The sequence below is a fragment of the Miniopterus schreibersii genome (assembly GCF_964146895.1).
Source record: "Miniopterus schreibersii genome assembly, chromosome: 4".
Classification (NCBI taxonomy): Eukaryota; Metazoa; Chordata; class Mammalia; order Chiroptera; family Miniopteridae; genus Miniopterus; species Miniopterus schreibersii.
Genome location: NC_138105.1, coordinates 74,630,896 through 74,642,958, shown reverse-complemented (window position 1 = coordinate 74,642,958; position 12,063 = coordinate 74,630,896). Strand labels below are relative to the sequence as shown.

The following is a 12,063-nucleotide window of genomic DNA, read 5'->3' as shown; positions in this document are numbered from 1 at the left end:
AGTAAGGAGGAACCAGAGGCACCCCAAACAAGGACTCCTTCAGGAGCAATTATCTGCAGGAGTTTCAAACCCAGAAGCTTTAGGCTAAAAGGAAGGGGCACCTGTGGAGCCTCAATTTAGCTTGGGCTCCCAGATGCATGAAGTACCCTCCAACTCTGTGACCTGAGGTAGGTGTCTCACTGCCTGGCTCACTTCTTATCAATGGGCAAAGCATGATGGGAGGATTAAAGGAGACAGTGCTGTGTGGGACAGCAGCAGGCCAGGGGATAAAGAGCTCAGGGGTGCTGGCTAGGTGAGCTCTTCCCAGCAGGCACCCTGAGCCACATCATTCTGGGATGAGGGACTCCCATGGAGCGAGGAAGAAGCAATTCCAGCCTAGGGCCTACACTCCACACACACAGGCAGGTGATGGAATTGTGTTACAGAAGGTAGGCAAGAGGCAGTGTAGAGGGCAGGCTGCTGGGTAGGGGATAGGAGAGGCTGGAGGCCAGCAGTGAGAGGGAGATGTGGGCAGTGCCCAGGACAGAAAAGGTGACCCTCATGGTGGAGCCTAGCTACCCCAGAGCCTACAGGCCCTGTCACTACAGCCAGGAAGACCCAGTCCAGAAAACCCCCTCTACCAAAGCACTGAGACCAGGGCACCATGTCTGGAGAGCTGGGGGAGCTCAGGTGAGGCTGTGCCTCAGCATCCCTGAAAAGGCTTGACTCAGGCAGACATTCACTGCCCAATAGGCAGCCCCTTAGAATCTTGGCACAGCTCTAAAAAAAACATAGTGGGCTTCTGGCAAAAAATGCTTCCAAAATTTAAATGAACACAGGCCAAAGGGAGTACCAGGAGGGAGGGTAATACAATGACAAGGCCCCCTGAGTCAGCCCCTGGAGAGACAGGGACTCCCACCAATCACCCCCAATGCTGAATGAAAGACCTGTGCTGGGGGTACTGCTGATGTCAGAGGCTAGAAGGGACTTGAGAGCAGACTAAAGAATCATCCCTGTGTCCCCATCCTCTTGGTGCAGCAGCCCGAAGAGGGCCTGTGTGTCCTGGAGTCTGCCTTTATTTGTACTTAGGCAAACGCCAAGGTAATGGCCCAATTCGGCACCCACGTGTCTTGGAGAAGCCCTACAGTACTCACAGCAAGCTGGAAGAGCAGGCGGCAATGCCAGTATGGGGTCTGCTGTGATATCTGGATCGCTTTCCGCAGCAGTGGCTTTGCTGCATCAACGGAATTCTGAAAGGAAACAGTTACATTTGGGGAGGAAAAGAAACAAGCTGGCAGGCAAGCTGGATTTCTTATGCAGCAGTTGGGTTGCCAGAAGGCAACTCCCATTCACACTCACCAAAGCATTTATGGGTTGCTGATTTACTTTACTAAAAGAAGAAAAGAGCCTGGCCAGCCATGGCTCAGCAGTTGAGCATCAACCTAGGATCCAGGAGACTGAGGTTCAATTCCTGGTCAGGGAACATGCCCAGGCTGCGGGCTCAATCTTCAGTCGGGGGTGTGCAGGAGGCAGCCCATCAATGACTCTCTCATCATCCTCCCCCTCCCTCCCTCCCTCCCTCCCTCCCTCCCTCCCTCCCTCCCTCCCTCCCTCCCTCCCTCCCTCCCTCCCCCTTCCTCTCTGAAATCAATAAAGGTATATTTAAAAAAAAAAAAGGAAGAAAACAGCCCTGGCTGGTGTGGCTCAGTTGGCTGGTTGAGAATTGTTCCATGCACCAGGAGGTTGCAGGATTCCCACTCCAGGGCACATGCCTGGGTTGTGGGCTCAATTCCCGGAAGGGGGTACGCAGGAGGCAGCGAATCGATGTTGTGCTCTCATATGCATGTTTCTCTCTCTCTCCCCCTCTCCTTTCCTCTCTCTCTAAAAAAATCAATTAAAAAAAAAAAAAGGTCCAGCCCCTGTGGCTCAGTTTGTTGAGCATTGTCCCATGCACCAGGAGGTTGCTGGTTGGATTCCTGGTCATGGTACATGTCCAAGTTGCCAGCTCAATCTACGGGGGGGGGGTGGTGGGGGGGTGCAAGAGGCAGCCGATCAATGTTTCTCTCTCTCTCTTCCTCTTCCTTCCTCTCACTGAAATCAATAAAAAAGTAGAAGAAAAAATATTTTTTATTTTTTACTGGCCAAGACGTTTTTTTTGCATTGCTCTTAAAATCAACTAAATTGAAAGGAGCTTTAGTTCAAACTCCTGAACAAATTGGATGACAACTGCCATCTTTCTTGTACTATAAGAGAGATGAGCCAGGGGTGTGAAGCACACACTCCCTCACTCCCTGTTGCCCAGGGAGCCTCAAAGGCAATTGCTCAAAGGTGTTGGGGGGAAGGCAATTTTCAGCTACACCTGAGATTAGGAACCAGATTAAGATGATAAACTGTATGCACTTGTACAAGAACTAATCATCTTTAGCGTAGGAACAAGGCTGTTTTCCAAGTCTCTGGAAAGTCTTAGAAAAATACTCTGTTGGTCCTTGGAGCAAGTGATCACCCACAGCCACCTCATGCCAGGGTGCGGGTGGTAGCAAAGTAACAGGAAGCATTAAAATCCAGGAGGAAGTCAGAAGAAAAAAACCCCAAAAAGCTCTGGCCAGGTGGCTCAGTTGGCTGGAGTATCGTCCATATATCAAAAGGTTGCGGGTTTGATTCCCAGCCAGGGCACGTACCCAGGTTGCAGGTTCGATCCCCAGTCGAGGCACATACAGGAGGCAACCGATTGATGTTTCTCTCTCTCTCAAATCAGTAAGAATATATCTTCAGGTGAGGATTAAAATAAATAAAAAATAGGACAGCCAAGAGGAAGTCAGTCTACTCCTGAGAGTACCAATTTGCCACTGCACTTTCACTACAGAGAGAGGTACTGCTTTCAGAAACCTTCATAGGCTCTTACCTCTTGACAGTATAATTCAGACAAAAGACTTGCTGCTTCAAATTTAACATCTTCAAACTGTGGGATCTAGTGACACCTGGTTAAGGAAGTACAGATGCTGCAAAAAGGTCAGTTTAAAAGAAATAATGTGTGGGGTTCTTATACTGTAGAGGTTCGCCAGTCAGGTGTGTACCCACCTGCTCTGAAACCACAAGTTCACGTATTCCCCCAGTGATCCCTGAGCTTGCTGCTGGCCAGGTGTGGAACTGAATGCCGAGGCTTAAACATGGCACCCATGGTGAGGCCACTGGTCTAAAGGGACAGCTACAGTTGAGCAGGGATTCTCCAAGTGGTCTGTGAGGCAAGTCCTAAACCCATGGGGTGCAGGATATCGGGGATTTAAGTTTATAACACATTCTTCTTATTTAAGTTTATAACACATTTCTTAAAGGAAACAATACCAAGAAAAGGATACTTGCTGTGATATCAACCACTGAAAGAGAAATAAAAAAGTATTAATTCTCAGCCAAATGCATGGCACATTGCTCACTAGCTCTGCTTTGGGGTTTACACAGGTTGTCTTGTCACAAAGACTGCAGGTGTTCAGATAAGTGGGAAGGTAGCTTATGGGCTCATTTTCCCTCTAATCCAGCAACCAGAGTGTGCCTGGGGGAGAGGGAACAAGCATTTGCTCCCTTACTGACAGGGTGCTTCCTGTCACACCATGCACAGGCACCTGACTCTAACTCAGAGCCACTCCCACTAGGGCGACAATGCTTCAGAAGGGGAAGGAGTGCAGAGGGGTTCCCATATGCCATTCATTGCAGTATTCCCATAGCAAATCATAACATGAGGAATCAATTACAACTGGAGAGTGGGTCTCGGGGGTTTCAGTCCTTCCTGGAGAAGCGGCATTTAAAAGATTCTTGGAAATGAGCAGACAGACTCAGAGGGGAGGGAGAAGAGGTCCAGGAAGGACTTGTGTGGGCAGTGCCTGGCAAGGGGCAGAAGAGATGATTCTGAGACCTGAGCTTGCAGTCCCTTTGCTGGCACACATGCAGGACATGGTTCAGCCAATGACACATTCCCACTTGGAGATTGCTGTGCCCTGGAGTTCCACATTCCTACAGGAGGCAGTAAGGTGCCAGGACAGTCCACCACACTGACCACATTCTGTCAGACCATCCAATACTCAAGCATTCACCTGACACTTGTCCCATAAATGTTCTCAGAGTAGTGGTGGGTTCTAGAAGGCAGATCTAGGGCTGAACAGAAGACCCTGACTTGCCATGCTCTATGGGAGAACAGCATGGGGTGGGAGTGGGGGGGGGCACATCTGGGGCTGGGTGTGTGTGTATGTGTGTTCCCAGGCAAAGGGGGAGTAGGAGGTGCTCTTGGGAGAGAAGAGCCTGTAAAAAGGCAGAAGGTCAGGAAGATAAGGCTGGAAGGTGTGCCACTCAGCAGTGACTGTGGGTCCGAATGCCCTGATGTCACCCATGGAACCTGACCCAATCAGAAGCATAAAAAAAAGCACCCAATGAGATCTGAGTTTTAAGAGTATCCTAGATGCAGCAAAGAGAATGCAGAGGGAAGAGGAAGAGGAGCCAGAGACTAAAGGCCCAAGGGGCTTGCTGGCTGGGAACATGAGCAAAGGGAGGGGCTAGTGAAACCTGGGGGACAGCCTTGGGGTTGGAGATGCCTTTAGGGCAAGAGTGAGTGATGGAGGAGGAAGTCACAAAAGAGGCTGAGAAAGACCTGGAACTGCATCCCAGACAGCTGACTGAAAGACACAGGTGGGCCAGGAGGGGGAGCTCTGGGAGAGGAACAGAGAGAGCACTCAGTGCCACTGGGCTCCAGACTCTTTCATGCACATGCACACAAGCACATGTGCAGGTGTACACACACAAGCGCATACATGTACACACGTGTGCTTGCAGAGCCGAAGCAAAAGGCACTCTGCAGCCAGCCCAAGTATCCCTTCCCAACACCCTACTGCAGCAGGGTAAGCAAGGGCTCAGGGTCCCCAGAAGGCAGGGCCAGTGCCTGCTGTCAGGATTGCAGCCCCAGAGGTAAGGTTCGTCAGCTGGAGTCTGTATACAGAAACAGTGGGAATGGGCCCAGCTCCAGCCACAAGTGGCACAAAGGTGGTAAACACAGAAGTCAGGGCTTGCTTTCTACAGAAGCCACTCCTCCCCACGGGGAAGGGCAGTCCAGCAACAGAAGCTCCTGTAGGCCACCAACTGGGAGGAGGAATGGATGCTGTGTAGGAGACTGTGTGACTGAAGAGCTTGATTAGGGACATGCTGAGATCTGGTCCAACCCTGAGATTCTGTGGTCCCGCAACTCAATCTCCATGTGCAAGACCTACCTCAGGCAAAGCCTCTGTGCTGAAGGGGAGCCCTCTAGCAAGAGTACAGAGTGGATAAAGAGAACGTGTACATACACAAGAGGACGGAATTAAAGGTGTGGACCTACATGGAGGAGCTGGATCCTAGTCGCCCTTAGCATCTGTTCTTAGGGCTACAACCTGCTTCCATTCTCTCATGCATGTGCTATGGCCTCCACTTTAAACACACACAAATGGGGGAGGTTAGATAAAGCCTTATGATGTGCCTCCTCATAGTGTTGTGTCCCCAGTTCCTGCAACAGGCCAACACACAGGAGGTGCCTTGGAAATATTTGTCACATGAATGATTTCATCTAACATCACCAGGAAATGAGAGTGTCCTTATGAGCAAATGGCCACAGAACTGAGGCTTATGACTTTCAAACACAAAGGCCTAACTCCTAAATAGTATCAGACAGCTCCCTTCAAACATCACTGCTTTATGTCCAGGTATTAGCATCAGTGACACCTTGAGCTACACCCCATGATGACCCAGTTCCAAAGCTAGAAGCTAAAGAACTGGCTCAGTGTCATGGCAAGCCAGTCATTTCCTCAGATTCGCTGCCAGACACCAATCAAATGATTTCCCTTTCATTTCTTTTTAACACTTGCAACCTAAAATCACAAATCATAAATATACAGACATCAGAAATATATGCATCTCATAAATAATATACCAAGGTTGCCTTACCCAAAGTACCCTCATCTGGATGTTTTATTTTGTACCATTAAAAAAATAGGTTTTATGTTTCCTTCCCTGTGATGGGAAAGCAGCCAACGTGAGAGACCCTGAGCTGTGGGGAGGCCTGTAGGCATAGGGCAGGATGTGAACAACCCTACCAGAAGTCCTTGGGGTCACCTTGGGGTTCTCAAGGAAAGCAAGGGTCACCGCAGGGCCAGCATGCATCCTGAGAAGTGGAAGGGCTCAGATCAGCACATTTCTTGTCCTTGGAGGATTCAATCCAGGGCCTACAGCATTTCAAGGCTTCTTTTTAACTCGAAATCAAGGTAACTTTTTTTTTTTTAAAGATCAGCTTTTAAATAACCAAAATGTGTAGAAATAGTTATTAACTGCAACTCTTTTGGGATGGAAACACAGCACTCAGGAGCCAGCGGTGCCTCTTTCTGCTGTGTGACTATGTTTATGAGCATTCTCCTGTCAGCAGCAAGTCAGAAGTGGTCTCCACTTTGTAGGTTTGCTGAGGATCCAATAAGAGTGTCCAAAGAAGCATGAATGCATGGTTTGGCATGTAGAAGGCACCAACAATACTATGGTAATTCCCAGGCAGGAACCAGAAGACTCGGGGGTTGGAAGGAAGTCAAGGGTCAAGTTAGTGGAACTGTGAAGTGACGGTTCCTAAACAGATTTCAAATCTTGAATTCACAGGAGACTGAGAGACTAAGAGTGAAGAAAATGAAAACAGATAACTCTTTCACGAAAAGGGCTTAACACTAGGCTCGGTAAATACAGCTTCTGCACAAGGTTTCTGCTCCTGGTCAATGGGGCATGAAACTTAGCAGGACACACTCATGATCCTGAAGGATGACAGATCTGCTCTAGCTGAGCCTGATGATGAAAGGCTTACCACCGAGCCCTTTCAGGCCTTAAAAAGAGAAAGGGAAGCATTTAATTACTTGCTGGGAAGGTAAACCAGAGACTGTCAGGCTAAACCTGTAAGCAGACTTAACAAGTGTTTGGACAGCAGAGTTTGAAGCTGCTGTCTAAGTCATATGAGCAAAACCACCACTAAAAACCAGTTCTGTTTCAAAAGCAGAGAGAAAGTAAACACAGCCTTGACATGGATACTGAAGTCAGAGAGACCACTGTACATAGAATGACTGTCTAGATTACAGCAAGTGACAAACAATTATTTCAGAGGAGGAGCATTTATTTCTCTGTGGCTCTTAAATCAGGAAAGTCTAAGATGATGATGTACTTTCCAGGTGAAGGGATAAAGTGAAATGTCAGAAAAAGTAAGAAAGTTAAGGAGGAATGTGCAAATTGCTGAAATGGAATTGTCTGCTAGTGTGAAAATAAGGAAGACTGAAAATTCACACAGGAATAGATGTGTAACAAGAGGAAAGATAATAAGGTGAAAATGGAATGTAAAAGAACACAATCTGACAGAAATTGTAGAAACAGCCTTGCAAATTCTCTAGCCAAGAGATTTCTGCCCTAGACTGTGTGGCTCAGTTGGGTGGGTGATGTCCCTTCTACCAGGAGGTTGCTGGTCTGATTCTTGGTCAAGGGCACATGCCTGGGTTTTGGGCTTGGTCCCCGGTGGGGGCCTGCAGGAGGCGGCCGATTGATGTTGTGCTCTCAAGTTGATGTTTCTACCTCTCTTTCTCTCTTCCTCTAAAAATCAACAAAACAATTAAAAAAAAAAAGTCTTTATTTATTTCAGAGAGAGAAAGGGAGACTGAGAGAGAGAGATAGAAACATCGATGATGACAGAGTCATTGATCAGCTGTCTCCTACACACCCTTACTGGGGATCTAACCCACAACCCAGGCATGTGCCCTGACCAGGAATCAAACTCCGATCTCCTGGATCCTAGGTCGATGCTCAACCACTGAGCCATGCCGACTGGGCTCAACAAACTATTTTTAACAAAAAGAGAGAGATTTCTGAGTAAAGGGGCATCCTTTATAGTCACGAACTATTTACTGAAGGAATCTCAGAGCAGCCAAGAATTCTGACAACACATCCACATTGCTGCCAAAACCACAGTCAAAGAAGGAAGGTTCTGAGGTAAAGGGTCCTGTCATACACTGTAATAGCTACAGGATCTGCTGAGCAGACCTAGCAAATGAGGTAGCCAGCAGAGGCTCCGAGAGTCTGCAGAGGCAGGTACCATTGAGACCAATGGCTTCAACCTCAATAAAGCCTCTGAGGAAAGGGAGAAACACCTTCCATGCATTCAACATGAATACTTAATAGACGATTTTTCGAAGTTGGCAGAATTAATGAAGCAGGTGGATAAGTATATTATATATTCCTTCTATAAAGCTTACAAACGTAGTTAAGGAAGCAGTTAGAAATTGACATTAAGCAGATAGAAGAATAAATAATCTAACCTTATATTTTAAAAATGTGATTACCAAGGAAGTTAGGGTCTCTGAGAGAGAAAGCAAAAGATGATGTAAATAACAGGGAAGCTGAGTGTAGTACTAAGTTTAGAGGCCAATTAAAAGTTTTACCTATAGAACTTATAAATTAGAGGAATTAGATTAGGAAAGAATAGCAAGGGAAATAATAAAGGACAAAATTGTAACAAAATGCTTGTCATTTACCTTAAAAAATTTTTTTTTGTTATTCTGGGTTGACTCCCTGAAAAGAAATTGGAATCTTTTTGACCATTTGCTCTTCAGGGCTAGAAACTAACAAACCACTTCTAAAAGGAGAACATATTGGGTCTGGCTGGGTAGGTCAGTTGGTTAGAGTGTCACTGCAATACACTAAGGTTGTGGATACAAGAATCAACCAATAAAAACATGAAAAGAAGTGGAACAAATCAATGCTTCTCTCTCTTCCTTCCTCTCGCTCTCTAAAAATCAATAAATAAAAGCTATAAACAAACAAACAAACATATTATGACTCTTTATCAAGTTAGTCTGGGAAAGGGAAGAGTAAAAGTTGATAGCAGCCTGACTTGGGAAAAATGCACAGTTGGTAAAGAATAAGGATTAAAGAAAGCATGCGACACTAAAAGAGATCACAGTTTCAGAAGAAAAACAGCATGGAGAACTGCACTTTAACTGAAATCTGAACAAATTCCCAGCTGAGGATGCAACTGACAGAAAGGGATTTCGGGAATGTCAGTGTGAGCTATGGAGGGGAACTTGCGGCTCTGGGGAAGACCCCACAAGATTCAGGGTTCTGTAAAATCGAGGGAGGCCACTTCACAAGGATAAGGGTTTAGCCCTGGCAGGGTAGCTCAGTTGGTTAGAGCGTCATCCCAATAACATCAAGGTTGCAGGTTCGATCCCCAGTCAGGGCACATATAAGAGTCAAGGCACATACAAGAATCAACCAATGAATGCATAAATCAGTGGAACAACACATTGATCTTTCTTTCTCTCTCTCTCTCTCAAATCAATTAAAAAAAGGATAAGGGTTTAAAATTATGGGCCCCCAAATCAAGTGGCTACAAGGAAGCAATCTGAGGCATGGCTCTTTCCCCTCAACAGCTCTGAATGACCAAAATGCAACAACATACAGTGTCTATGAACCACTGCTAGAAAAATGGCTTCCTAGACCAGGGAAGGGAGATGGCAGGATTTGCTTTTTATCAAGAGAAGGGAGAACTTCAGAACAGGGGCATCCACTGAAGGCACTGGGCCCAGGCCCTAGGAGTCACAGCCTTCAGCCACCCTGTACCCAAAGAAGCCTGGTGCTTCATTTGATCTCAGCCTCATCACCGCCCAAGAAAGACCCTGACACAAACTAGTCACCAACCACAGACAGCTCAGGCACTCCTTGGGAATCACCTGGTACCCTAAGCAGTTCTACAGGCTCATTTCCTCCACCCCATTTAAGGCTTTATCAAATAGAGACTCCCTTGCTACATCTGCCAAAAAGAGCTCCTTGCCAACTCCGTATTTTTCATAGTTCTTCTATCACTGCCTAACCTCTTACTACACATTCATTATTTGTCTCCCTCACTAAAACATAAGCTTATGTGGGCAGGGACTGTTTTAATTATGGCTGATCCCTAGCACCCAGAAGAGGGATTGGCACCTGGTGTGAGCTGAACAAGTAAGTGATAAATGACTGAAATAATAGAACTTCACAAAAACAATAACACTTATTGTCTTGGCATGGAACCTGGTGATCTTGAGCCTAGGTTTGAACCCAATTTTGTTAATAACTTGCTGTGTGTGGATTTGAACAAATCACTTTACCTCTCTGGGCCCTTACCACCTCACTCGTGAAACAAGGTTGATCAAACAAGGACTAAAGTCCCCTTCCAACTCTTATTTTCTTCCGTGTTTTTATTAATTTTAGAGAGAGAGGAAGGGGGGGAGAGAGAAGCATCGATCGGCTGCCTCCTGCTTGCCCCCTACTGGGGATCAAACCCTCAACCTGGGCATGTGCCCTGACTGGGAATTGAACCAGCCACCTTTTGGTGCATGGGGTGATGCTCAACTAACTGAGCCACACCTGCCAGGGCCCCCTTCCAACTCTTTACAGTATATAACAAAGATCTGGTATCCTCCCAAAGGCAACTTGTTACTAGCCACAGGTGGGTTGATTTACCTCAGATCAATACCTTTAAAAAATCTAAGTTGATTCTATGCACAAAGTCTCTTCTTTAATCTGAATAAAAGACTAAACGGCATATGAAGGCACGCTCTGACAGTTCAGTATTGCTGTGAGAAGAAAAACTCCACAGCCAGATTCTCTGAAGCACCAAGATCTCTCACAAGTCAAGATGGGGGGGTATAGCCTTGGCTGGTGTGCTCAGTGGTTAGAGCGCCAGCCCGCTCACGGAAGGGGCTCCATTCGATTCCCGGTCGAGTGCATCGCATCCATGCTTCTCTCTCCCCCTCCCTTCTTCCCTCCCTTTCACTCTCTAAAAATCAATGGGAAAAAAATCCTCAGGCAAGGATTAACAACAACAAAATATGGGGGGCGGGGTGGGTATGAGGCCTGCCCTTTGAAGGGGATGGACTAGTGGATGGTGGGAGGAAGAGAAGTTACCAGGTAAATACAGAGAAAAGAAGGGCTGGGAGATCCCCTTCCCCCAATCCCCACCACTAAGCAACTATCTGGTCCTGGAATCCAGACCCCTTCCCCCCTTACACACCCACACTGTTCCACTTCCTTATAGGACTTAAAATGACTAATTCTAGGCTCTGGGCCTCTGCCTCCCACCGATGATTCCCCGTATCACTGGTGGGGGCATAATACCCTTCAGACACTTATCAGACGTCCAGGTCCAGGGATATAATGTTTTCCGAGAGACCGAACTTCAGATTCCCAAGGGATGCCTGGACTGTCACCTCGGCCCCACTATCCTGAGTCACTTCAGAAGGGAACGTTCAGGCTGATGCTTCCGGGGCTGAGCCCTAAGAAGCTGGAAGCTGCAGGGTCCACTGGCAATCTGGGGACGTCTCAATAGGCGCCAACATGTAGTCTACTCCTGAAAACCTGAAAAATTTGGGGACCCTTTTGCTCCTCAGAAGAGCGGAGCCCTCAACTCTGCCTGTCACCAGAGACGTTAAATAACGTACGGGGCGAGGCCCTCGGGTTCCCCGAGAAGCTGGCTGCGTCGGGGTCCTGCAGCTTATGCGGAAGTCGCACCCCAGCTCCCAGAGGAGCGGCCCGGGTGGCCCTCACCCGCCGTGGTCGCGGCTCGTCAGCTCAAGCCCCGCAAGGAGCCCGCGCTCCTCCCTCGCGGTCCGGCCCGCGCTCACCGCTTTCTCCAGGTGGCTGCGCGCCTGCTCGCTGTTCTTCGTGTGGTGATAGAGCACGGAGCCGAGTTGCAGGTGCGTGCGGGCCTCGATGCGCTGCGGCGGCTTGAAGGGGAACACAGCCTGCAGGCAGTGCACACATAGACGGATCTTGGGCGGGCTGGACGTACGGAAGTGCTCGGCGAAGCCCAGAAGCGCCAGGTACCATGACTCGGCCGCCTCGGCCTGCGCCGCCTGGGCCGCGGCCGCCTGGGCCGCTGCCGCCGCCTGAGCCGCCATTTTGGCCTCTACAACAACAAGCCGTCACCACAGGGAGGCGGAAGCAGGCACACGGGGCGGGGCCGGACACTCCTTGCGTCTCTCGCGATAGCTTCTGCACAAAGCATCCTGGAACATGTAG

The 12,063-nt window shown here is 48.1% G+C and overlaps 1 protein-coding gene across 5 annotated transcripts in view; it reads right to left on the bottom strand.

The window, feature by feature from the left end:
* The window catches only part of MAU2 (MAU2 sister chromatid cohesion factor), a 28,855-nt gene extending 16,883 nt beyond the window's left edge, over nt 1–11,972 (bottom strand). For 2 of the 5 annotated variants that reach the window (XM_081135898.1, XM_081135901.1), the window contains exons 1-4: nt 11,667–11,960; nt 3,336–3,353; nt 2,882–2,947; nt 1,134–1,229 (exon numbers count right to left, since the gene is read on the bottom strand). In XM_081135898.1, the coding sequence (XP_080992024.1) occupies nt 1,134–1,229; nt 2,882–2,947; nt 3,336–3,353; nt 11,667–11,942 (456 nt within the window). In that variant the 5' untranslated portion in view covers nt 11,943–11,960. Of the gene's footprint in view, nt 1–1,133; nt 1,230–2,881; nt 2,958–3,335; nt 3,354–11,666 lie in introns of all 5 variants that reach the window. The other 3 variants (XM_081135897.1, XM_081135899.1, XM_081135900.1) reach the window with 3 other exon arrangements.
* Between the last annotated feature and the right edge of the window lie 91 nt (nt 11,973–12,063).